The sequence below is a fragment of the Delphinapterus leucas genome, chromosome 16 (genome assembly GCF_059928025.1).
Source record: "Delphinapterus leucas isolate spDelLeu-1000000601 "Yukka" chromosome 16, BTC_Dleu_Yukka2, whole genome shotgun sequence".
Taxonomy (NCBI): domain Eukaryota; kingdom Metazoa; phylum Chordata; class Mammalia; order Artiodactyla; family Monodontidae; genus Delphinapterus; species Delphinapterus leucas.
This window is the reverse complement of record NC_143144.1, coordinates 81,863,990-81,889,303: the sequence shown is the minus strand read 5'-3', so window position 1 is coordinate 81,889,303 and position 25,314 is coordinate 81,863,990. Positions and strand designations below refer to the sequence as shown.

The 25,314-nt window shown below is 45.3% G+C and overlaps 1 protein-coding gene and 1 pseudogene across 1 annotated transcript in view; both read right to left on the bottom strand.

Moving 5' to 3' along the window:
* DOCK1 (dedicator of cytokinesis 1) overlaps nucleotides 1-25,314 on the bottom strand; it is a 527,459-nt gene that overhangs the window by 444,297 nt on the left and 57,848 nt on the right. Inside the window, exons 3-11 of the mRNA XM_089898353.1 lie at nucleotides 24,749-24,789; nucleotides 20,757-20,812; nucleotides 17,149-17,245; nucleotides 14,150-14,298; nucleotides 9,520-9,655; nucleotides 8,153-8,310; nucleotides 6,479-6,560; nucleotides 5,925-6,060; nucleotides 2,132-2,204 (exon numbers count right to left, since the gene is read on the bottom strand). Of these exons, the coding sequence (XP_089754479.1) occupies nucleotides 2,132-2,204; nucleotides 5,925-6,060; nucleotides 6,479-6,560; nucleotides 8,153-8,310; nucleotides 9,520-9,655; nucleotides 14,150-14,298; nucleotides 17,149-17,245; nucleotides 20,757-20,812; nucleotides 24,749-24,789 (928 nt within the window). The remainder of the gene's footprint in view (nucleotides 1-2,131; nucleotides 2,205-5,924; nucleotides 6,061-6,478; nucleotides 6,561-8,152; nucleotides 8,311-9,519; nucleotides 9,656-14,149; nucleotides 14,299-17,148; nucleotides 17,246-20,756; nucleotides 20,813-24,748; nucleotides 24,790-25,314) is intronic.
* LOC149747347 (large ribosomal subunit protein eL39-like) lies at nucleotides 9,662-14,143 on the bottom strand (annotated as a pseudogene).

Sequence of the window (25,314 nt, the reverse complement as noted above, 5' to 3'; positions counted from 1 at the left end):
GGCCCGCATACCGCAAAAAAAAAAAAAAAAAACAGAGAGAGAGAAATGTACTCTATGCTTCCTTCCCTAAAATTTACCCTGTGGTATAAAAAATCAGTTTTAATGGAGCAAAATATGGGTTTCATTAGCATGGCATTTCCCAAAGAACTACTTCCATTGCTTATTTTGCTATTAAAATCATGCTTCTCTTTTGTTTCTAACACTGAACATACGAATCTGTATATCAGTCTTCCTTTAATGGAGCAAGAAGTTACAAATTACAGTAAGAAGTGAACATGTAATTAAAGTGGACATTTCACTACAAGAGAGAAAAAAGTGGCAGCAAGATGCCACCTCAAGTAGGTCGTAACAAGTCCCGGTGAAATTGAGATTAGTGAGTCTAAAACTAACCCCCTTCACTTTTCAAACCGTAACCCAAGTTTTTTTTTTCCCTTGACTTTTCCCAGAAGACACTAGTAGGCAACAGGTAATTTCAATGCACTGGTGCATTTGGGCATCAAGAAACTCGGAGGTCTAATGAATAAAACAGCATTCAAACCATCACTGGGCTGCATTGTTTTTCTCATGGGCAACTTAATGGTATCGTTTTCCATATTCCAAGACTATGTTCTCCTTGTTTACTAAAGAAACTTCCAGATTCTGCAGAATGGAGTCCCCTTTGTAACTCTCTTCACCAGGTATGATTCCAAAGTATCACGTTCCAACAGAACGTTCTATGATGACGGAAATGTTCTCTACCTGCACTGACCAATCTGGTAGCCACTAGCCACCTGTGGTACTGAAGACTTTAAATGGAACTAGTGTGATGGAGGCACTAAATATTTAATTTTAGTGAATTTTCATGAACTGAAATGGCCACATGTGGCTAGTGGTTACAGTGTTGGACAGAAGAATAAATCTAAAGCAATGAAGCCACAAAAAACCTTCGCCTCCAGTTGTGTGGTGAGATACCTAAAAGTGAACCTCAATTTCAAGCACATTAATGCAATGTTTTCTGTTATTCTAAATGCCTACTGAGCCATGCTTCAAGATGCTGTCTGACCAGATCACCTGCCTGTAAAGGAAACCACTCTGTTCCACCTTAAACAAGTGGTTCTCAAGCCCGGGGCTGAAGGCGCAGTCCGTCGTGCAAAGACAGGGGTGCAAAGGGAGACCACCTCCTGCTCCCCCAGCCCCCCAGGACAGGACTCCCCCCGCCACCCGCCAACCTCCAAACCCCCTCAGCCAACACCTGAAAACAACCGGAACTGGCTAAAATAAAATTTCTTTCAAGCCTGGAATCACTTAAGTAGAAAGAGAAATGAGGAGAAAAGACAGAATGCAGGGCACTATGACAGGTCATTCTAACTCAATTTATCCTTTACTCTGTCTTCTAAGATTTCACACCGCCAGGAGGAAGCCCCCTCTTGTAGTTAACCTAAACCCCTCTAATTCCTCCTCCTTTCTCTCTGTCTAAGGTGGAGAAGTGCCCTTGAAGGGACTACAGACCATTATCCACGTGCCCTCTGGCTTTAATCTCCAGGGAAATAACACCAATTCTTTCAACCTTTTCCACGGGAACTACCTTCAAATCGGAGAATCAATTTAATGAATCTCCTCCAAGTGCTTTCCAAGCACACCTCTCTATAGACTTCAGGCCAGAACTAGACAAACCCTAAAAATGGCAAGCACAGACAACGTCCACTCGAGGCAGCCCCAGAGACAGAAAAATCACAAGTTACAAAAGAATTCATTCTTATTGTGTGCAGTTTTTTTATTTTGAAGACAGCAACTTCCCATGAGGAATTTGAAACTACTGTACTTTGAAAATGTGAATAGCTACTAGAATAAATCAATTATGTAAAGAAACATGCATGCTCAGATTGGAATTGTAATTCTGAGTGTCCCACATGATAAGGCATGTCAGGGATCACACGTAAAATCTTCTACTCGCAAGACCATAAACTTTAACCCAGGTTTCTTGCGACTACAAAAATGCCCTTCACTAGAGCAGCGACTAAACAGATGTTTCATTATTATTCAATAATCAATTCCTGTTTGTGCTGAATTTATAAACTGAATTATAAACATAATTATTACAAACATACATTTTCCATATTCTATCTGGTTAAGTACTTTGCCCCATACTTACGGCTGAAAGGGAATGAAATGCTGTTTGTCTTCATCATCTACTTTTCCATTTATTATATCTGTTACATCCATCACTGGGGACAAGAAAAGAACAGAGGCGGTTTTGCTTAAATGCTATCATCATAGAAGACAAACAAACAAAAGAACATCAGAATGTCCTCTGACCAAAAACAAGCATAAACTGGTGGAATTTTCTTATATTCAAGTTTAAAGTATTTCCACGTTTGAAAGACCAATCAAGTTATCAGGAAACACCAGCCCAAATGGGGTTGGGGCTTAAACAGCAGAGTTCCACTTAATAAATTCCTTTGTCTATTACCCAACTGGCACCGACTGAGTTGCATTTTCCAATAGAACCTTGTGTGTGGATGAAATGTTCTATCCCAAGGAGCATCTGAAATGTGGCCGGTGGAATGGAGGAACTGAATTTTTACTCTGATTTCACATGTGGCAGGGCGACCACACTGGACAGCACCGTTCTGGAGCCTCACGTCAGCCACTGCACGGCCCCAGCAAGGAAACAGTACATCAAGTGGCTACGGTTTACCCGCCCCGTGCTGACATCCGTGGACACCATTTCAAGAAACACTGGACAGCTAATCCCCTCACTCACCTACTGTATGGTTGAGGAAACTAGGCTCAAAGACCTGAATGAATTTGCCCCAAATCTGGCAGCTGGAACATCACCGATGCCCAGCTCAGACCAACACAGCGAGGAACCCCGAGAAGAGCCCTAGGGGCACTGGACACGTGCTCTGTCTCTGCTCGGCTACCACAACTGACTGCAGGTAAGTGAGCAACACGCCTCACTTAATTCCTTCTGCACGGTCCCCTCTTTAACAACATACAATCATATATTAAAAATGGGGACAATTTCCATTTCTACCACCTCCCTCCACCCTAAAAAGGGGGAAGGGATTTGCAGGACCAGAGCAGAAGCATCGCTCCTGTTGTTAAGATGCGCATATGGCCAAGACTACATCTTTACCACCAGTTCTGAACCAACAAATAGAGCTCATTTTTCAGCCCAAGTCCAATCAGCCTTCGGTATTTGCAGACAACTGGCTCTATATGGGTCAGAACAAGTGAGTCTGAACCCAGGAGACTACCTCCTGCAGCCCAGGCCGCAGTGAGCAGCTCTCCTGTGTCCGCAGACCTCTCTCCTCTGGGACTCATCCCACCAGCTGACTATGAGTCTCTCTGATAATCCAGCTCCCTTGTCAAAGCCCCGTCTCTAGCCCTGGACACATCCAGGAGCCCAGCAACTACTGGCAGGAAGGCAGCATGTGAGCAAGAAACAAAACCTAGGTCTGAGCACCAGTAAGTTGAAAGCAGCCTTAGCTCTGCTACTTCCTGGGAGCGACAGCCCCATTGGGCCCCCAGCCCAATCTCAGAGGGAAAGGCGTTGAAATCGCCCATCACCATGTCTTTCCCTCACTGGTCTTCAGCACACAGGTCCTGGTGAAGAAAGTTCTCGCTGTGATTGGGACTTTGGCCATCAAAGGTCCCCGTTGCCCAGGGAAGAATGAAGGACTTGGGGGTGTCACCCCCAAAGTAAGAGCCCAAGCATTTCTATGTTCAGGTATGAGGGTCCATCTTAAGAAAGCCAAGAGTCCACTACTGGGCAGATACCCTGAGAAAACCATAATTCAAAAAAGAGACATGTACCCCAATGTTCACTGCAGCACCGTTTACAATAGCCAGGACATGGAAGCAACCACAGTGTCCATCGACAGAGGAATGGATAAAGAAGATGTGGCACATATATACAATGGAATATTACTCAGCCATAAAAGGGAGTTATTTGCAATGAGTTGGATGGACCTAGAGTCTGTCATACAGAGTGAAGTCAGTCAGAAAGACAAAAACAAATACCGTATGCTAACACATATATATGGAATCTAAAAAAAAAAAAAGGTTCCAAAGAACCTAGGGGCAGGTCAGGAATAAAGACACAGACGTAGAAAATGGACTTGAGGACACGGGGGGCGGGGGGGGGCGGGGGGGGAGCTGGAGCGAAGTGAGAGTAGCATGGACATGTATACACTACCAAATGTAAAACAGATAGCTAGTGGGAAGCAGCTGCATAGCACAGGGAGATCGGCTCGGTGCTTTGTGACCACCTAGAGGGGTGGGATAGGGAGGGTGGGAGGGAGGGGATATGGGGACGTGTGTGTGCATACGGCTGATTCGCTCTGTTGTACAACAGAAACTAACACAGTATTGCGAAGCAATTACACTCCAATAAAGATCTATTAAAAAAAAAAAGAAAGCCAAGAGTCCAGCAGTATGTAGTCACCGAAGGTGTGTGACAGAGGAGGATCTAAATGGCCCAGAAACATGACATCACACGATGCAGGGGGTAGACGGAAGGTGGCGTCAGGATGCTGGTGATGGAGGAGGGACAGCACAGGTAGAAAGCCAAGAAGGCAGGGATGAGAAGCAGGCTCGAGTGACAACTCCCCACAGCCTGCTCATAGCCACTGGGCACCACACATCCAGGTGGCCAAGATGCACAGCATCCGCTTCTAGGGGTTCGTCCTCTCCCAACAGTCAGAAGAGACACAAAGATCCAAGTTCAAGGATGTGCACCGCATACCTGGACAAGAATATGTTTTAATAGCTCCCCAGGCTGTGTATATGATTGTGTAAGTGCAAATGAGAAATACACTTAGGGCTGAGAATCGTTGCCTTAAAAGATTTACCTTTTGCGCCCAAAGTGTACATGGCCACATCGCACGACGAAATGTCCTCCCTCATTCTCAGAGCAGACAGGAGTAGGAAGTTGGGAAACACATAAGCAGAAGGCTCAGGTCCTTACGTAGCATCTATAGAAACACACCAGCTCAACAGCTCAGGAAAGCCAGCCCTCTGGGATGAACGTGGACGGTGAGAGATCGCTTGCCCCCTCCCTACCTCACCCCACTGCTCCCTTTTGCTCTGAACCTAAAACTGCTCTAAAAATAAAATCTGTTTAAAATGGGCCAAAACAAAACTAAACGAAACTAAGCCCTGAGTTTCCTGGTAGCCCAGGTAAAGAGTCCTTCCATCTCTGCTCATACAAGAAATCCAGTGATGTATCAGAAAGGAAGAATTTTCTCACATACCTATTGATATAAATCCCAAGAATCCCAAAAAGGACAGGAAGAAATAGAGGGCTGCGTAATGAAACTCCACTGCAGCCATCAAATCGTGAGAGAAAAATCACTTCCCAAATTGTGAAAAATGAAAGTGACACTGAAAGAGGTCAACTAATTAGGACATCTTGGGGACACTTTCCTCTCCCCTCCACAGAGATAACTCATCACTCCCTTTACTTGTGCTGTCACCAAAAACAAAACAAACACAGAGCACACGTCTGCAGGATAAAAGGCCCCTATTTGAAGAGAACTCTGTCCTCTCCGGGCTTTCTGCTCCTTCTACCTTTTCATCCCTTTGACCATTCTGTGTAAATTCATTCCTAAATCTGTCAATCGCCGAGTCCAGAAACCCTGCAACCCTCCAGTGACTGGTTTCCCTCCAGGATGAGCATGTGGGTCAGGGTCTCCTCCAGGAGATAGGATCCACCTTCAAACCAAATATACAATTCGCCCCTGAAGCTGGTGGAGCAAAGACCCTGAGCTGAATGTGGACCTGAACCCATGCAGAGAAGAACGAATACATTTTTTTTTTTTCTCTCCAACAGAAAAGCTTATAAATCAAGCAGCCCGCTGTCCAATATTCAAGGGCAGCTCGTATTCACGGCAAAGGTGATGATCTTGCAACTCTTAAGAGAAAGGAAAGAAGTGGATTACCAGCCACCCCGAAAGGCCGCCGCAAGCCGGAGGTCAGCTTCCTTGTGTTATTGTCTCTCAGTTCCATGCGACCCACTCGAACGATCTGACACACAAAACTGATTTTCTCCCGTTTCAGGTCTTTGCTTCCGAGATCCTAGAAATATTAATTTCCGTAAGTTATTTTGGAGAACCATTATTCAATGCAGGTTCAATTGAAACAGACAGTAGAAAGATGGACTGCGACTCTTTTCTCCAACCAGTTTTTAGCATTTTAATAAGTCATTCACAAGACAAAAAGGAGCTGAATCACAAAGTCAATTAGCATTAAATGAACTTAAGATCCAAGTTTAAGAGACATACTCAACGTAATGAAGTACATCTTTGTCATTGGGATTCCAAGGGTAGCTAGAGACCCAGAAGATTCCTGGGCAGTTATGTTGTTATAGTAAATTAAGGAGTATTAAAGGCATCCCAAGGACCCATGCTCTAGTGCGGTGAGAAGTCAGAGGGCGGTCATTCAATAGTCCTTAGGATGGTGAGGGATTCAAATGCGCATCTTTGGGTGCACTTACAGTGAAGACAGCTCGCAAGTTATGTAATCTGTCTATATCTTTAGGCAATCCTGAACTTGACCAGCGAACCAGGTAGTTTTCACTTGAAAAAAAGAAACAAAAGCAAATTAATTTCCCAAATAGAACAGGGTACCAAATGTACATCCACACTGACTTTTAATTAATACCACGGAGGTCCACTACGCAGACAACTAAATGGGTTCAGAAATGTCAACCACATCAGATACAGCTGCTCTGCCATTAACATATAAGCAATTTCCGTACAGGACGGTATGCAGGGACGGCCTATACAAAATCCTTGAGGTTTTAATTTTGGATGCTCAGGGTACCAAATGTACATCCACACTGACTTTTAATTAATACCACGGAGGTCCACTACGCAGACAACTAAATGGGTTCAGAAATATCAACCACATCAGATACAGCTGCTCTGCCATTAACATATAAGCAATTTCCGTACAGGACGGTATGCAGGGACGGCCTATACAAAATCCCTGAGGTTTTAATTTTGGATGCTCAGGGTGATAATTCCAAAGGAACTATATGCAAAGGGCATTTCAAAGTTTTTATTACTTTTTTAACCACTTTTTTAAACTGAAGTCTAGTTAATTTCAATGTTGTGTTAGTTTCAGGTGCACAGCAAAGTGATTCAGTTATATACATATGCATTCTGCTTCAGATTCTCTTCCATTATAGGTTATTACAAGACACTGAATATAGTTCCCTGTGCTATACAGTAGGTCGCTGTTGTTTATTTTACACAGTTGTGTGTATATGTTAAAAGTTTATTATGAAAAGCATATCTGTTCATTTGGAGCAATTATAGTCTCACATTCACCATTCATTCATTTATAGTATAAAGTAAAACTGCCTGATAATTTCAGAGCCTGACACAAACCAAATATGACCTAAAAATACATACTGAATCCTACAAGAAGAAATAAAGTCCTTATCAGAAGTGGCGATGAAATTTGTTGTTTTCTGTCATATACTAAGTTTTTAAATTTTCAAAAATACGAGTGAAGATTCTAGACTTTTAAAACACACACACACACACACACACATACACACACGCACACACACACAGTTTAAACCATACTTTTTCCCTCTGGACAAAGAGAAAGTTATACTGAGGAACAAAAACAAGAACTGAGAAAGAGAGCACGTGAGAAAGGACAGACATGGCAGAGATGGGATTTACAATATTTATTGAACAAACATTCTTTGAGAGCCTTTACATAGCAGGCACCCTTCTAGACACTGTATTCCAGCCAACCATCTCGGAGAAATCACAGTAGGTCAAAGGTGCAGAAATGACATTCACAGAGAACCAAAGCTCGAAAAAGCAAGATTAAGACAAGATCAATACATTGGGTGTGGCTTGGGGGGGGCGGGGTCAACAAACAAAACATCTTCTAAAGACAACATAGGAAGCATGACTTCAAGCTGTAGTTGCGAGGTCCTTATAACATTACAAGACTCAGCTTTACCATCAAATATCCACGTACGTGCAGAAAAGCTGACCCGGACGCAGAGTTCAGCTACCTGGGGGAAGTCTGGCCAGCTGATCACCCCTAGGGCTCCCTGCAAAAGCAAGACTTTGTGGGGGGTCCCGAGGCCATCTTCCCAACAGTAACCAAAGAGGAAAGACAGCAGCCGGGGAATGTCACTGACCTGATGAACTTGGACTCCACTGGGTCATACAGAGACATGAGCACTTCAGCATCTTCTCCGATTTTACACACCACGTTTTTGAGGTTAACAAACAAGGCCAGAGAAGGGGTGGCAGCAAACTTGGCTTGTCTGTTAATGTCTATGTTCTGCTTTTGAGACTGTCAGTGGAAATAAAACAATACAACAGAAAGTCGACAAGAGCAACACTCTCGGCTACCCCTTGCTTTGTTCATTCCCTACAGAACAGAAAACCATGTGAAACCAGCTGCAGTAACACAGCAAAGCCCTTCATGCAGCGCCTTCCTTGTCCTCACCTGACACTCTCATCACAGGCACGCACCCAACTGAAAATAACAGTGCCCTGTGCAATGGTCCCAGTCGCATAACAGCTTACACTATTTTCTTCAGATACAGAACACTTTGGGGCCCAGTCAATGAATCAGAACGGAGACTACATGTGGAGTTGCTTGTCTACTTTTTGGCTCTCCCATTAGAGCAAACCCTCCGAGGGCATCCCTGCTCTTCGTCATTATGGCCTCAGTACCTGGCACAGCGTAGGTGCGCAACAGCTGCTGAATGATGGATGGCTCGATCAGGCAATCGAGTTCTCAGTGTCAACTACATACAAGATACCATTAAAGGCCACGGAAGATGGAAAAGATCAATAAGATACGTGCTCCCTGCCCTCACTGAGCTTATTTTTTAATTAATTCTTACTGGAGTATAGTTGTTTCACAATGTTGTGTTCGTTTCTGCTGTACAGCAAAATGAGTCAGCCTTACATATACATATATCCCCACTTTTTTGGATTTCCTTCCCATTTAGGTCACCACAATGCATTAAGTAGAGTTCCCTGTGCTATACAGTAGGTTCTCATCAGTTGTCTCTTTCATACGTAGCATCAATAGTGTATATGTGTCAATCCCAATCTCCCAGTTCTTCCCACCCCCCATTCCCCCTCGGTATCCATACATTTGTTCTCTACGTCTGTGTCTCTATTTCTGCTTTGCAAATAAGATCACTGAGCTTAGATATGTCACTCTCCTACTCCTATCAGAGGAAACACAAAATCGAGTATTGTTTCCCACGAGCTAAGACCACAAAGCCAATGTCATTAAAACCCTGCCCCCTGAGCTGAAGCACACCCCTCTCAGAGTTGAAATGCTTTCAGGTCATCAGCAGCATGTTTTGACGCTGGGCTCCATTCCACCCCTCGTCGTATGAAATATACTGTGTAGCTGTGCCTTTTCAGGTCCTTTTCAGTGCACATAATGGGCATCACTGATCATGTTTTACTAATGTAGAAAACTGCTGCTGAGAAAATGTGTTCCATGTGTAAATGGCATATTACAGAGAGGTGAACTTACCTTTTCTTCTTGTAATCTTTCCTCCACTTGTTTAGAAGCTACTTCATGAGCTCTGAAAAGACTAATCGTGCTAGTTAGTTCTGGATCCAGAATGTTCCCATCTTCATCTCTCACCACCAAGTCCAAATCAAGGATCCTAGAACAACAAGAATTCAGAACTTCACAACCCAAGGGCTCTGAATTCTCTAACAAACTTCAGTCCCAGCAACTGAGCAGAAAACATCACTGCAAGTCGGGGTCACCCACACAATATTAGGAAACACAATTCTGCAAGGTCACCGCCTTTAACTTAAAATGTATACCCTTGGAATTAAAAAAAAAAAAAAAACTTATTCAGTTTTTCCTTCCATTGCCGTAGTGGCTTTGTCTTACAGATCTACAAAGTCCGAATGAAATGTACGTTGCTAATTACCATGTGAACTGTATAAACAATTTTGTTTTGTTTTGTTTTTGTTTTTGTTTTTGTTTTTTTTGCGGTACGCGGGCCTCCCACTGTTGCGGCCTCTCCCGTTGCGGAGCACAGGCTCCGGACGCGCAGGCTCAGCGGCCATGGCTCACGGGCCCAGCCGCTCCACGGCATGTGGGATCTTCCCGGACCGGGGCACGAACCTGCGTCCCCTGCATCGGCAGGCGGACTCTCAACCACTGCGCCACCAGGGAAGCCCTGTATGGACAGTTTAAAGCACACACATGCCATGTATATGCTGTGGCACATGTGTGTATATAAATTTGTGTGTGTATGTGTACGTATATACAGTCACATGCCCACCAATATGCCCAAATATATACAGCTGGTGGTGGGGGACAGGTGGGAGGAAGGAAAAGCCGGGGCAGAGGCACACCCACCACTCCATTTCCTCACCACTGTCTCTGGCAGCTTCTACTGCACTACTTTCCTTCTACCTAGAGTCAGTTCTAATCCCTTAATTAGCCCAACAGAAGATTTTCGATAAAGACGTTCTACTGTTTCAACACAGAACGTACGGAAGTCACCCACAGTGATGTTAAGCATTTCTGCAGATGGCTAAATGTAGCAGCCGCCTTAAAACACAGGCAGCATCTGAGTAATAAGCCTGTCCGTCTATATCTGGAAATGGTTTTTGGCAACATTCTCTCCATTTCCCCAAATCCAACGAAATAGGTGATTTTTACCACAATTTTTATTTAAAGAATAAACAAAGGCAATTATATAAAGAAAGAAACCAAGGGCTGTGCTACGGTGGTGTGTTCTGGTTTTCTTTTAATAAGACGTGAGGATCTTAACCACAGATGCCTTACACTTTGCCTTTTGGATTTTTCTTCCTGCTATTAACAAGTCTATAGAAGCGGGGCGTTTTTATTTTTTTTAACCATACAACAAAGGAAAACATCTTTTGAAATGAAGATAAATTTCAGTTAGAGAACATCTTTAACAGTTACAAGTTGAAGAGGAAAGTTGACTTGGCAGTAAAACCTCCATCTAGATGAACTAATCTCTGACTTCTCCGAAGGTCACACACCTTAAAGCTACAGGTGAATGAGTCTAATAACGTGTCAAGCAGGTTCAGTTTTGTCAGTTGTGCTGGACCACTGCACTATTTGTGGAAGGCAATCACAAAAACCTCATTTTGTCCTGTTAATATATCTACTGAGCAAATTCACGGATGGTGAAACAAGACCAACTGGGCCTGTCGGCAGCCCAGGGTAAACGGGCTTTTAAACGAATAGAGGCTTTTCCCTTTGCATGAAAAGAACCTTAGTGGTTGTAATGATAGTGAGGGATTTCAAGAGGTAATATGCTCTTATTAGCTGTCTCTGTAACAAGATTCACCAATTTGGGAAAGCCCCTCCCTCTTAAATATTACTGCTCGTTCCCTGGGAGGAGCCAGTGCTGGTGTGGGTGGAGTCAATGCTAATGAAGTGGGATCCATTCTGATGTGGGCACAGTCAATGCTAATGAAGTGGGATCCATTCTGATGTGGGCACAGTCAATGCCAATGAAGTGGGATCCGTTCTTATGTGGGCAGGGCCAGGGCTGGCGTGGGCAGAGTCAGTGCTGTTTAGGGTGGGTAGGGGTTCCTGTTCTGGTGTGGGCAGGGCCAGTGCTGGCGTGGGCAGAACTACAAAGCATCTGGCTTTAGGAGGACGCACCAGAAGGTCCTGCAGGCCACACAGAATCAGGCTCCCTGAGAAGCAGAGGCTCTGGCCATGCTCCAGCCTGCTGTGTACACCCTGCCAGGTCCCTCAGGCCCGCCAGTACAGCTGGTCAGACCCATTTCACAAAGGAGGAAACCTAAGCTCAGAGAAACATCTAAAAGACCCCAGGGCCTGGATTCTGAGCCAGAACCCTCTCATGGCAGAGCCCATGCTCCTTCCGGAATGCCATGTGGCAACTGCGACAGGAAGTGGTCTCTCAGGGATCTCCACACCAACCATCCCATGCGCTATTCTCAGCAGCTGGGACCCTAACACCATTAGAAACTAAATCCGTGGAAGCCCAAAGCACCTCTGGCGGCAGGGGGGGACTTCCTGAAATTACGTGCAAAATTCTGTGTGCATGTTTATGTGTTATGTATGTGCATTTTCCTAGAGAGATGGTCCACGACCTTAATCATATTCTCAAATGTCTCCCAGAAACCACTTTAAAATCCGACTTTCAACACAGTGATTTTATTTTTTACTATTTTGTTTTCTGAAGAAGGAACTAAAAAGATATGCACAGAGTACTGGGCTTTAGAGAAGTTACGGAGTAGATCTGAGTTCCTTGGGCAAAAACCTATCTTGTTAAGGACTGCATTTCCTATCAAAGTAGTAAATTACGTTTGGAAATACTTCCCTTTCTTAACTAGATTGTTCCACGACATAATGTACTTTGGCTTCCCACGGCCAAATTAAGCAGGTGGTTTCTGGACATAAGTTCAAAATATGATACTCCAAGAGAAAATAGAAGCAAAGCTCCAAAAGTTTGGGTTTTTAGGCAGGTGGTCTTGAAGAGGGTTTCACTGCAACAATATCTCATATCCTATACCCAGAAATCTCTGGCTTCCTGGGGGAAAAAAAAATTAAAAGCCTTCTCCTGTAGCCTTTTCTAATCCAAACATTACATCTTACTAATAATGCAGCTTTTAAAACCTTTTCACACTTGAAAGTCTGAATTACCAGAGAACAAAACTGTTACAATTCTGATTTTACAAAACACTTTTTTAGTTTTTCCAGGGCTCCCTTCAGCTGAATGGAGCTACTTCCTGAGCTTTACGTCCTAACGTGTAAAATGACGAGGCTGGACTAAACCAGTAGTTTCCCAATCTGCTGTCCGTCACAGTCCAAGTCTATTTCTAAAGACTGGGGTTTCTAGCCAGTATTCCAGACGCCAGCAATCAGGACCTTAAGGAGTGGTTCCCAGGATGCTATATTTTGAAAGCTTTCCAAGTGATTCTGATACAGACCAGCATCTGGGGGTCCTGTGACCAGATACTTTTTAAGGCTTCTTCCAGCTCTGACATTATATGAACAGTCAAATAGCTACCCGGCAGAAAAGGGCGTGGCCTCATTCTGGTTACAGAACCTGGGAGAGCTGGGATGACTGTACATCAGAAACGCACGCCCACGCTCGGACACGCATCTCTGCGGGACAGTGAGTGCACCATTGTTAAAGGCATTCAAGCAGAGCTGGGCGGCACCCTGCTGTAAATGGGAACTTCTGCATGAGACATACTCCTGTAAAACAATTACGTGTTGTTCATATCGAAAATGCAAATTTAGCTGGCTGTATACTTTTTCCAAAAAAAGGTCTCACATATTTATTATTAAGCCAATAATAATAGTTTCTGCACTAGTGCAGAAAAACTGACACAAAAATAAAACACATCCGGCTGTCCAGATACTAGTGAGGGTCTCAGAGAGATATGGTAACATGCAAGTGATCCTGACCCAGCATAAATGTGCGCCACCTCACGCAAGGCTCCTTATACACCCAGCTTGGTTCTTCTCCAATGTCTTCTCTTGGAATTTTACCTGATTTTATTACCAGTTTTCATTCAAATCCGTTGGGGAATAGGACAATTCTCCTTTTGTTCCTTGGCCAGGAATCGCTTGATCCTGAAAGTCTTGTGAGAAGACATGGCAAGGAGCAAATTCAACCACACACAGGATGACGGAGAAGAGAAGAGACCAGCTGGCTGTATTTTTGTTCGCCAAATCTGGCGTCCCTACACTGGTGCCAAGTTTTAAGGTGCCCTTCGATGTCCCTTCCAACTTTCAGAACGCAGGACTGCACAGAAAGAAACCTGGTGCTTTTGTTACTACACAAAGTACCCCCATGTCTGGAATCAAGGTCAAATACTGTCAGCAGAAAGGAAAAGTTCCCCGTCAGGGGAATCAATGCGCGGTCCCCTCTGAAAGAGTGACAATGACAGGTTATCCCAGGCCCATCTTCTTGAAAAAAATACTTTTCAACAGTGACTCAGAAAACCCCTGATCTTCAGGATCCAAGAGAAAACAGCTCATCCTTTTAAAAATGAAACCCGTGCCATTATTTTGATGTTAGAAATTTTGTTTTATCGTAAGATAGGATTATATTCTCCTCAAGGTTTATGGGGATGCTATTATATTGGATAACATAAGCATGAAATCATCTTTCAAATAAACAAACCTGTTTCCATAATCAATTTTGGCAGTGACTTTCTTCTTCAGTTCTTTGAGCTCATCCTGTGGCAGAGTTCCAGAAAGAATTTGCGATCGCCACTCAATAAGGTCGTAGATCATGTGCCGAACGTTTCGAAACATCTCCCTGTTATCTTGCTAGACGAGGGGGGAAAAGCCAGTCGTTAAGTTCTTGATTTAAAAGAGCACTGTGGATGTCTTTTTTCTCAAATAGACATGTCTGTGCTTTACATGATGATGTTCAATTAATGTCAAATTAAAGATGTTTTTAACATGCAACTGAACACATTAGATAGAATTTGGTTCCCATCACACACGAAAAGATTAAAAGAATAAAAGACAATGCACGATCTTGCATATTCCAGCCAACCAGAGTAGACCAGGGCAGGATCTGGACTTGGAGCCTCAAAGCCAGCACGGGAGCTTCTAGAATCTGGCCTATGAATGGGCAACCCTTGTAGCTCCCTGAGGAAGTGCCCAGCCTACAGATCCTGCCTACTGAGACTTCAGAATACCTTCTCCCCCAATAATTCTCAGCACACAGAGAAACTCAACCCTGAGGCCTGTCGGCTGAGCTACAAGAGAATGTGCCTCTGGGCTCTTCTGGTGACTGTGGTGCATTTGGCTTGTGCAGAGAGGCTTCTGCAAAAGGCAAAATCTGAGTCTACAAAAGCTCTTGGTGCGTTTACGCCAAAAGGGAAGCACAAACAAGATACAAAATTCGTACCGCTTATCACTTTCTACATATTCCAAGGGGTTTGATGGTACAAAGAATAGCAACAGTTTTGCAACAGCAAGAGTACAATTCATCAAGAGGGACCTCGCTGGTGGCACAGTGGTTAAGAATCCGCCTGCCAAGGCAGGGGACACGGGTTCAAGCCCCGTTCCAGGAAGATCCCACATGCCGCAGGGCAACTAAGCCCGTGCGCCACAACTACTGAGCCTGCGCTCTGGAGCCAATGAGCCACAACTACTGAGCCTGCGCTCGAGAGCCGGCGAGCCACAACTACTGAAGCCCACGCGCCTGGAGCCCGTGCTCTGCAACAAGAGAAGCCACCGCAACGAGAAGCCCGAGCACTGCAAAGAGTACACTTCATCAAGAAAATGAGGAATCACCCAAAGGAAAAAGAATCCTGTGGTTCTTTCCATGAAAAAAAACTAGCTGAAACCTAACTTGATAAAATTCTACATGGCACGGTGCCTATAAAAAATTAAAATGTGGTCATTGCTACATTTTAGAATAACTTCTCCTCTACACAGGTGAATCTCTTACCCCCACTATTTCTATATTTGACATCCTTTCTAGGAATTTCTTAGATCCCCACCACTTACCCATCCTATCATGCCCTAACAGATTATCTTCCATCCCATGAGCTTTTTTCCTTAGTATGTTCCTAATCTTAATTTCTTTCTTTCTTTTTTTTTTTTTTGACCACGCCACAAGGCTTGCAGAATCTTAGTTCCCCAACCAGGGATTGGACCTGGGCCCACGGCAGTGAAAGCACTGAGTCCTAACCAACCACTGGACCACCAAGGAATTCCCATAATCTGAATTCCTTAAATGAAAACTAAATAATCAAAGTCACTGGTTTATTCTAAAATTAAGTTTGTTTCCATCTTATTAATTCTCCTTGTCCAGTTTTATAAAGCATTACCAAATATCTAAAATCCTCAATATTTTCCTAACTTGTCTACAGCCACAGAGCAGAGGGGGAAAAAATATTTATGAGCAATATGTATGTGTGTGTGTGTGTGTGTGTGTATCTATATCTATATCTATCTATCTATATATATATATATATATATAAAATAAGCACTGTTGTTTAGCTTTACACAAACCTAGCAATGTAAATCCCTAAGAGGCAAATGTAAATTTTTTAAAAGAAACCAAGGTGACAGTTAGGAACGCCTGTTCCGGGACTGTATGGCTACAACCGTGTCCACTAACATATTTGTCAGCATCAACTCCTGTTTGTTTTGCTGCTGCATTTTTGTTTAAAAATTGCTAACATGAAACACCGACTCCAAAATTGCTCAGATTTACACAAGACATTCCCGGCTAACTTTACGCTTTTAGGTTTTGGAGAACATTTGATGAACAATTACTGCAACAGCTTATTACTGTGCATTTATAGGAAACCACTGTATAATCAAAAGCAACAAGGCTGCCTGGAGAGCAGCTGTGGGACGCTGGGAAGTTTTCTATGTTCCCGAGAAATCGAAGCACGGCCTTACCTCCAGAGTCCTAGCTTTGTGCTGACAACATTAGCAGATGAGAAGTCAAGACTCTGAAGAGAAATACAGGCTTAACAAAAGGTATGCTTCCGTAAATATGAATTTATGTGCAAAGAAATGCCCCGGGGAATACGAAATGGAAGATGTCAGGGCTCCAAACTCGCTGCATTAATAAGGCTTCTTCCGAGATGAGGAGAACTGGACATCGCACACGAAGCCAGAAAGTAAAGTATTTCTGTCCCTCTGCAACAGACACGCTTAGGTCTAGAAGACTATGTCATTTTTCTCAAATGAAAAGAAGCATTACCTACATGCAAACAATGGCAAAGATAGTCATCCCTCTCTACTGCATCCGTAACGAAGCACCTACGACAGTTTCAAAGCAGATTTTCGCTTTCATACTCACATACAAACTTTGAGGGAACCCCAGCGCAGGTTGCCTCAGCCTGTCTTCCAAAGCCTGAAAGCGGCCCATTTCCCTTTCCAACACAAGGAAAGGTGAAACCCATGGCCCCTTCCTTGACAGCCACTTCACTGCAGTCAGCACGGCTACACCCCAACACAAAGCAGGTGGAAGGGCACATGGTCCCTGAGGGTGGCCAGAGTACTGGGCCAGGCTGCTAAGTATGACCCGCTCCCACAAGTTCTGCTTTTGAGGTTCCCGGAAAAAGGCAAACTACCCTGTTGGTTCAGCGGGGTCCACAAAGACCCTTCTCTATTGCTAAGCTCCGATTCAAAATCCCATTTTCTCACCACGTAGAGCTGCCTCCAGATGGTGGACCACTCTCTCAGTGTTGTGGTGACTTCCTGTATGAGTGGGAGGTCGCCTGGGATGACCGTTTCATGTTGCCTGGGAAGGATGTAGGAAAGGAGAGAGACGGTCATGGCTTCGTTAAACCAGGGGTACCTTGTAAATTCCAAATCTAGGCCACAGTGTGCAATATTTAAGCAAATGGAGAGACAGTATACAAAATGAGACTGTGCCCACAAAGGAATACATACATCTCTACGAATGACAAGTAATTTCTGTACAGAGTCTGAGAACGTTCGTACGTCATCCTCCGTGTAAGCCATCTACCTCGTATGTCAAGGTAAGATGAAGGAGGCAAGTAACATCCCATCAGAACATCAAGGTCTGAGAAATGGAAAGTATATCATAATATGCGTACCCATCTATTTTATAGATGCCGTAAATTACCACCAGTCTGTGTGGCATTAAAATGCAGGTTTGGGATAAGATGATTTTTTACATTTCCGTCAGGCCTAAAACTCATTCTATGATAATATACATGAAGCAGTTATCCTTGCTAAGCTAAATATGAGCGAGGTTACAGCTTTCAAGTGTCCACAGGTGCCCTGATCCCCAAATTCTGCTTATCCTCTTTCCCTTTTCTCTCCACCCCAGAAGGTTAACCCTTGACTTATTCTTGACTCACGGTCTACCAATATTTGTGCGCTGGTTTTTATTAAATCAACCACTGTTTTCTGGTCACGTGCTCTACGTCGGGCATTGCGCTAAGGAGGACTCATAATATTGATATGTGGGACTGGGTCAGAGACTGAATGTAGTGGCTTGTGAAGTTAGACCACCTGGGCCTACAGGTCCTGAACAGACAAGACTCCCATCAACATGAAGTGTCCTGGGGGCATTGAAATAGGTCCCACCTACGTATCTTCAACTGCCTGGAGCCCAGACCTGTGGGCAGGACCCTGACTGTGGCTCACAATCGGGGTTCAAGGCTGCAATGACTCATTGATGGCGGGGTGCTCCCCAAGGAAGAAACACTGGAGTCCCTGAGAGAGGGCCAGTCCCTCCAGAGACGTCTGGCCACGTGCACCAGCGGGAGTAGCAGGGACCAGACATCCGGGGACCCGGTGGCCCACGGGACCACCCCACATGAAAGTGCTGCTAGGAATTACCCTCTGCTGGGACATCATCAGTGTCCATTACAGGACGTGATGGTTACAGCAGCCCTACCAACTCTGTCACTGAGTTTCCCAGTAGGGATGTTGATGAAAATGTGGTTGGCATCATGATTCTGTGATGTCATCCCTGCAAAGCCTCCAGGGAGAGCTTCTCTACGCACAGTGCGAGGACGCTCGTCAGTAATTGGGTTGCATTCACGTCACAGAGCCTGAGTTTCACGCTGGGTCCACTGGGCTCTTCCCACTGGCTAGGAGACACCTGGAACTCAATGAGACCCAGCTTTCCCCATGGAAGGAGGGTCTCACTGCACACGGTGGACCCCGGTCTCAGCTCTGGATCCTTCTCACCTTCTTTCCTGCATTGGCCTGATCTGTCCCCTGGACTGAGTGCCAGCTGGCTCTAAGGTATCTGACGCGGCTGTGCTGTTACCTCTGCAACCACCCTGTTACCTGCTGGGGGCCAGCAGTAAACACACCCGACAGTGCCTGTCACAGGTGGTGATTCATATGAGCTCCCTGGCTCTGCATGACTGAAGCAGATGTCATGGGACAAGTCAGGGCCGGAGGTCCCCATCCAAGTGTTCCCCACAGAGAGGGGACAGCTGAGATGCAAGAACAGAAGCCACCTCAAGGGGGGAGGGGCAACAGAGAACCAGAAGGTAAGGAGGGCGCCCTGAGAGGGGCAGGCAGGGGTGATGCAGGGGGGGAAGCACCAGAAGCCACAGGAGCTGAGTGCAGCGGACGCCCGCCAGTGTCAGATGCGACAGACAAGCTCCAGAGAGGAGGGCTAAGAAGACACTGGCGATTAGGAGGTGTGGTAACCATGTCGGTGTCAGGGGAGGGGACAAACGGGAATTGCCTTGGTCACGAGGCTAAAGGTACAGGATCGGTGGCAGCCGCAACACAGCCACGATCTGGGGTGTCTGAGCGTGAAGGAAGGCCGATGTACAGAGAGGACAGAGAGCCTGCAGGAGAGACGGGATAATGAACTTGGACAGCAAGGAGACAGGCAGGGGCAGGATGAAGAGTGGCCGGCACTGGAAAGGAGGAAGGACCAGGAGAAGAAAGGGAAGGTGACGCCCACGGTATCCGGAGGAAAAGTACGGAGTGAGGCCACCGGTCGTCTGAAGGCAGGAGGTTTTCTGCCAGGAGGGAGGCGGGAAGCAGCCAGGTTTGGGTGGCAACAGCCGAGGGAGGGTTAGGGCAGGTATCAGTAAGAGCAATCACAGGAGCCCTGGAGCATCGGCAGAGAACTTTCTAGACTGCTTGTTTCACTGGTGCCCCATTCGTTTGCTCACGCTGGGGCATGTGACACTAACCCAGGGACAGGAACAGAAGCGTCTGTCTGCCTGTCCATCTGGCTGTCAGGGGGTGACTCTACTTACCAAGAATCCACACAGTCCCTTGTGTCCTTCACTATTATGCTTCATAATTACATTTTACATATGCTCATTTATATACATCAAAGTGCTTTTTAAAAAAATAATTCCTATACAGTCTGATGTCCAGACTGATCCTGATACAGACTGAAGTACAATACATGAAAAGCACACTTTATTCAACTATTTCCACAGGAGGGTGAAAGTTTCCAAACTTTCCTCTTTTTACTTCCCTTTGAAACTGTACATACAAAACATTTTATCTGTAGCAAAAAGGACCCTATTACAGGTCATCACATTTATGCCTCTAAATTATTTTCTTCGTTTTAATCGGAACTGCAGAGCCCGACCTAGTCCTTTTCGTATGTTAAAAGTACACTGCTTGGAAAGGCAACTTTGTAATCAGCCACAGAGATGTCATTCTGCAGTAATCATATCGTTAGTACTTTGATCATTTACATATTTAACTAGTGTGAAGACGTAGCAGAGACAAAAAAGGAAAACATTTTAATGCTCCTTCCTCCAAGTTCGCACCTGGCTATTCCTTTGCCATTCCTGCCTAATGGGTTTCTGTTCTACGAATGTCCTTTTAAAGATCTTATACATCAGTTTTATGACCTCTAGGAAACATACGTCAGCATTAAGCAACGTGTAAATTCACACACACCCCAATTTAACAACTGTTGCTTCACCCTCAACCCCATTTGTGTCACAGCCTGCAAAGTCTTCCGGAAAAATGGATTCAGAGCTGGGGGCGCCGTGCAGGCTTTGCCTAATAGGGTGGCTCACAGAGGAAGAACTACGAAGCTTTCCAAATCTGCATCAGGTTCAAGGAGGTTGACTGCAGTTCCGACGCTGACTTAACTTAAGACTGTGTGAAGGCTCAAAACCATGCTATGGACAGCCCTAGATCAGAAGTTTCCCTTCTCTCCCCAAACTCCTGTCACATCAGGGTCAATGGCACCCATTGTCCAACCCCCAACATAGCCCTGCAAAGAGCCTCAGGCCAAATACAATCACTGCATGACTTCATTTAAATATCAAGACAAGACTCACCCTTTTCCTTCAACTATGGCTTCTTTAAGATGAATATATGAAGCAGGAAATATACCCTTTGGGAGGAAAAAAGACAGCAGGTTTTATTATTAATGAGTACTGATTGCAAATCGAACGACTGCCCCCCCATAATGGAGGTGGGGATGGCTGGATCACTATTAAATCTGCAAGCCTAATGCTAAGTCTCATACACAACATAGCACAGAAAACAAAGAAGTGTAAAAGATGGCAACTCAATCCGCTTGTGTTTCAAAGAGGCTGCAGACGTCTTAGAAGAAAACAGACGCAATCTGTTTGCAAAGAAAAAATCCCACAGGGACTTTGCTGTGTCTTCTCCATGGGTCACACCTCGTTTTTACTGCTGACCTCAACACAGGAAGATCCACAGCCAAATGATGTCTAAGAACAATTTCTGACAATGGCTTCTGACAGTTCTTCCTATCGAAATACTAAAATTGTCATCAAAAGTTAGTTTATACCGTTGATCATCACATAGGCACTGACTGCTTACCTGACCCAAGGAGACTTTCGCAACCATCTCCAGAGGGGCCGTCAGATAAAATAGAGAAACTGGGTGCATTTCGCCCAACCTGCCAGACTCTTAGGGGGAGCACACCAGGTTACACAGAGACAGTGCTTGGCACCCCCAAGCGTACGGCACACAGGGGCCCAACAGACAGTTCCGAGGGAGACAGCTCCTCAAGAGGACGGTCAGTGTCAGGCGCCGTGCATGAAGTGCCAGGAGCTTTACCAAGAGTTCTGGTCCTGCTTCCTGAGCAAGGACACTACCTCCCTTCCTGGAGGGCAAGCAATGGGGCACCAGGCCCTGGGATCTTGCAACGATGCAACGCAAACAGGTTGTGGCTTCCCACGTGAGATGTCATGCACACAGCAAAAAGCCAATTAGTGGCCCTGGTGGCTTCGGGCACCTGCTGTGGGAACAGGAGCTTCCGACTAGGTTTCCCTGGCATCTGGCCCCGAAGGATTTCCACAGGAAATCCAGAAACCACCCTACTAATCCTGCTTGGGAAGGAGGCATGGGCACCACTGGTTCAGGTTCCTCCTGCCTGCCAGGGAAGTGGCCGCACTACATGTAAGGAAGAATTATCACAGAGAGGGAAGGAATCAGGCAGAAAGACAGAGGCTGACCACCAAAGAGGACTGCGGGTGCCCGATGCTAGGACACCTCCAGATCCCAGGACGGTCTCCAGGTGCACATTTGATGTCAAAAGGTGAGCACGGGGTGGGGAGGGACGACGGGACGGACACGCATACAAATAAGCCAGTCTCGCCCCCTGCCCATGTCCAGAGATGTCCCTCAGTCTCGGTGAACCTGCTCTCGAGAATCATGGAGCCACAGAAGGGACAGTGAAAGAAATGAGGCTGGACACATCTGGAGGCTTGAAGTAAGTGACTTTTTTTTTTTAATTCATTTTATTTTTGGCTGCATTGGGTCTTCGTTGCTGCGCGCGGGCTTTCTCTAGTTGCAGCGAGCGGGGGCTACTCTTCGTAGCGGTGCGCGGGCTTCTCATTGCGGTGGCTTCTCTTTTTGTGGAGCACAGGCTCTAGGCACGTGGGCTTCAGTAGCTGTGGCACGCGGGCTTAGTAGTTGTGATTCACGGGCTCTAGAGCACAGGCTTAGTAGTTGTGGTGCACGGGCTTAGTTGCTCCGCGGCATGTGGGATCTTCCCAGACCAGGGATTGAACCCGTATTCCCTGCATTGGCAGGTGGAATTCTTAACCACTTTGCCACCAGGGAAGCCTGCAATGAGCAACTTCTCCAGCTGGGGCAGTCGGGACCAGCCCAGATCTATTGCTCATTTGTGAATACCGATAAAAGGATGCTTCCAGAACACAGAGTCAGGTTACTAGGAGCCAAGTCCCTTCTCTGCTACCGCCTGGGGCAGGGGTGCTGATGCAAAATCACAACCGACCCTTTTAAGGCTTCAATTTCCTCATCTGCTAATGAAGATTTTAGGTGGAAAAATAAATATGCCCCTACCCAGCTCTATGAGCTGTAAAGTCAGGGCCCTGTGGTGCAGGGGAGGAAGGATTAGGGCCCATGGAGGCATGAGGAGTTGGGAGAGATCCCGACTGGGAAGGTGGTACCAGACACCAAATATCAAAGAAAAGTGCACAGCTTCCCTGGGATGCACCTAGCGCTTTGTCACTGGGGAGGGGGATGGTTCATAGCCCTAATCTCTTTATTAATCAAGTCCTCAATTGTGGCTTTCTCACATGAACCTCAGGTTTTCATCTGCAGGAATACATTCTTTTTTTTTTTTTATTGAAGTATAGTTGATTTACAATGTTGTGTTAATTTCTGCTGTATAGCAAAGTGACTCAGTTAAATAAATATATATATATACACACACACACACACACACACACATTCTTTTTCATATTCTTTTCCATGATGGTTTATCACAAGATATTGAATATAGTTCCCTGTGTTATACAATAGGACCTTGTAGTTTATCCATCTTATATGTAATAGCTTGCACCTGCTAATCCCAAATTATGGAAGAGATAATCAATGTGAAAATAGAACTTTCCCTGGAGAAATCTATTCCACCAGCCACCTGGTTGGAATCTACCTTGTTCAAAGCTCAAGGCTCCAGGTCATTGGATGTGTAGAGACTCATAGCCCAGTCTGAGCTCGGCAGGGTGGAGGTGGGAGGTCCTGGCTCCCATTTGCAGATCTGGCTCACCAGGTATCCCTAACAGTATCTCTCACATTAGGACAGACTATGCCAGAGAAAGGCTGCCGCGAAGCTCAGCCTGGAGGCCTCCGAGGTGACTGAGACCAGAGGATGGACAGCTCCCACCTGTCTGGCACAGCCTGAGAGCAGGGCGTCTGGGGAAAGCAGATGAAGAAGGCCCTGTGCTTGCACAGCTGGACTCCAGCAGCCTTAGCTACAGGCTCCGGACCACAAGAGGAGCCCAGCCCAGTAACTAGATAATGAGAGGCCAAGCTAAGAAACAGAAATAAAATGAACCATCTGTCAAGTATAATGAGATTTTATAAGGTAACGTGGACAGCCAAACCACAGCTTAGAATGGAACAGTACTTCAGAATCGTAGAATGAAATGGAAGAGCCGTCATTAGATTTTGTGAAGCTGAGAACGGAAAAGCCACAACAGAACTGTGTACGGGACTGTCCACCACAATGTAACCGCACATCTTAGCTTCAGAAATTCAAACAACCACGCATGCAAACTGCCCTGGAAGGCAGAACCTCTTTCTTTTGCCAGCGACGTAAGCAGTATAAAAATAGTTATAAGCAAGAGGGGAAAAAGCAAGCGTGAGCGCTGCAAATCTGCTAATTTATCATCAAGGATAATGCAAGATTGAAAATAGTGAGCAGTACTTTCTTCCCAAGTCATTATACCCAGATCATTCTCTTACACACCCTGTGCTTAAACAGGATGCAGAATTCTACCAGGAAAAGAAGAGTCCACCTCTCATGACAGCAGGTCAATATCACGCCACAGCCCAGCCATTCACTCACAGAAATGAAACTGCAATTTCTACGTACATATGTTGTTCAGAAGAAAACAATTCAGGAAGGGAAGTGATAAATTAGAAGTTTGGGGTTAACATATACACACTACTATATATAGAATAGATAACTAACAAGGACCTACTGTATAGCACAGGGAACTCTACTCAATATTTTGTAACAACCTGTATGGGAGAAGAATCTGAAAAAAATGGATATATGTATAACTGAACCACTTTGCTGTACACCTGAAACTAACACAACATTGATAATCAATTATACTTCAATTAATAAAATAAAATTTTTTTAATTAAAAAAATTTTTTAAAGAAAACAATTCAGGGTAGCCCACATTTCAACCCATGTATTTTCTGAATTCAGAGAAAGAGATATATAAGGACAACTCTTAGGCACCATGAGACAGAATTTACTTCCTCGCCTATTGTGATTTATGAAGGGACATGCACTGTGTTTAATAACAAGGACTTACCTTCTTAGACTTTTTCCTTAAGGTGTAACCTCTGTACCACCCTAAACAAACACAAAAGCGAAACAGTTAGTACAAGGAGACATCACAGCGTCCTAACAGCACCTTCCCGCTGTCAAGAACTCATTGTTTGCAGAACCAGGGAAGTCAGCCCGTAACAGAACTCAGTAATCCTAAGGCTTTGGAGAGATGCTATGGGGTCTCCTAAACAGCATCTCAAAACCACGCTTGAAGCCTGGCCAGGGGCCTCTTCACACAGACCTCCAGCTCCTTCACCTGCACCTGCCGCACGCGGCCTTGAAGGCGCCAATGAGAACTGAAGAAGCAGGGTTCCAGGAGGAGGAGTGGTCCTTTTGACCATCCGGCCCTAGGCAGCCTCCTGGAGTGTGCATTTTCGTATCTGTTCCTCCGCCGGATGGAGCGGGGTCACTGCCAAGTGCACATACCAGCATCCTCAGATCATCAAGAGCTGCTGCAAAACAGAAATCCTATTGAGAGCCGACTTCCTCCCTCTAAGGGATGGAGGGCGGCTTTGCCCTGGAGCAGCCACGATCGCACAAAGTGCTTCT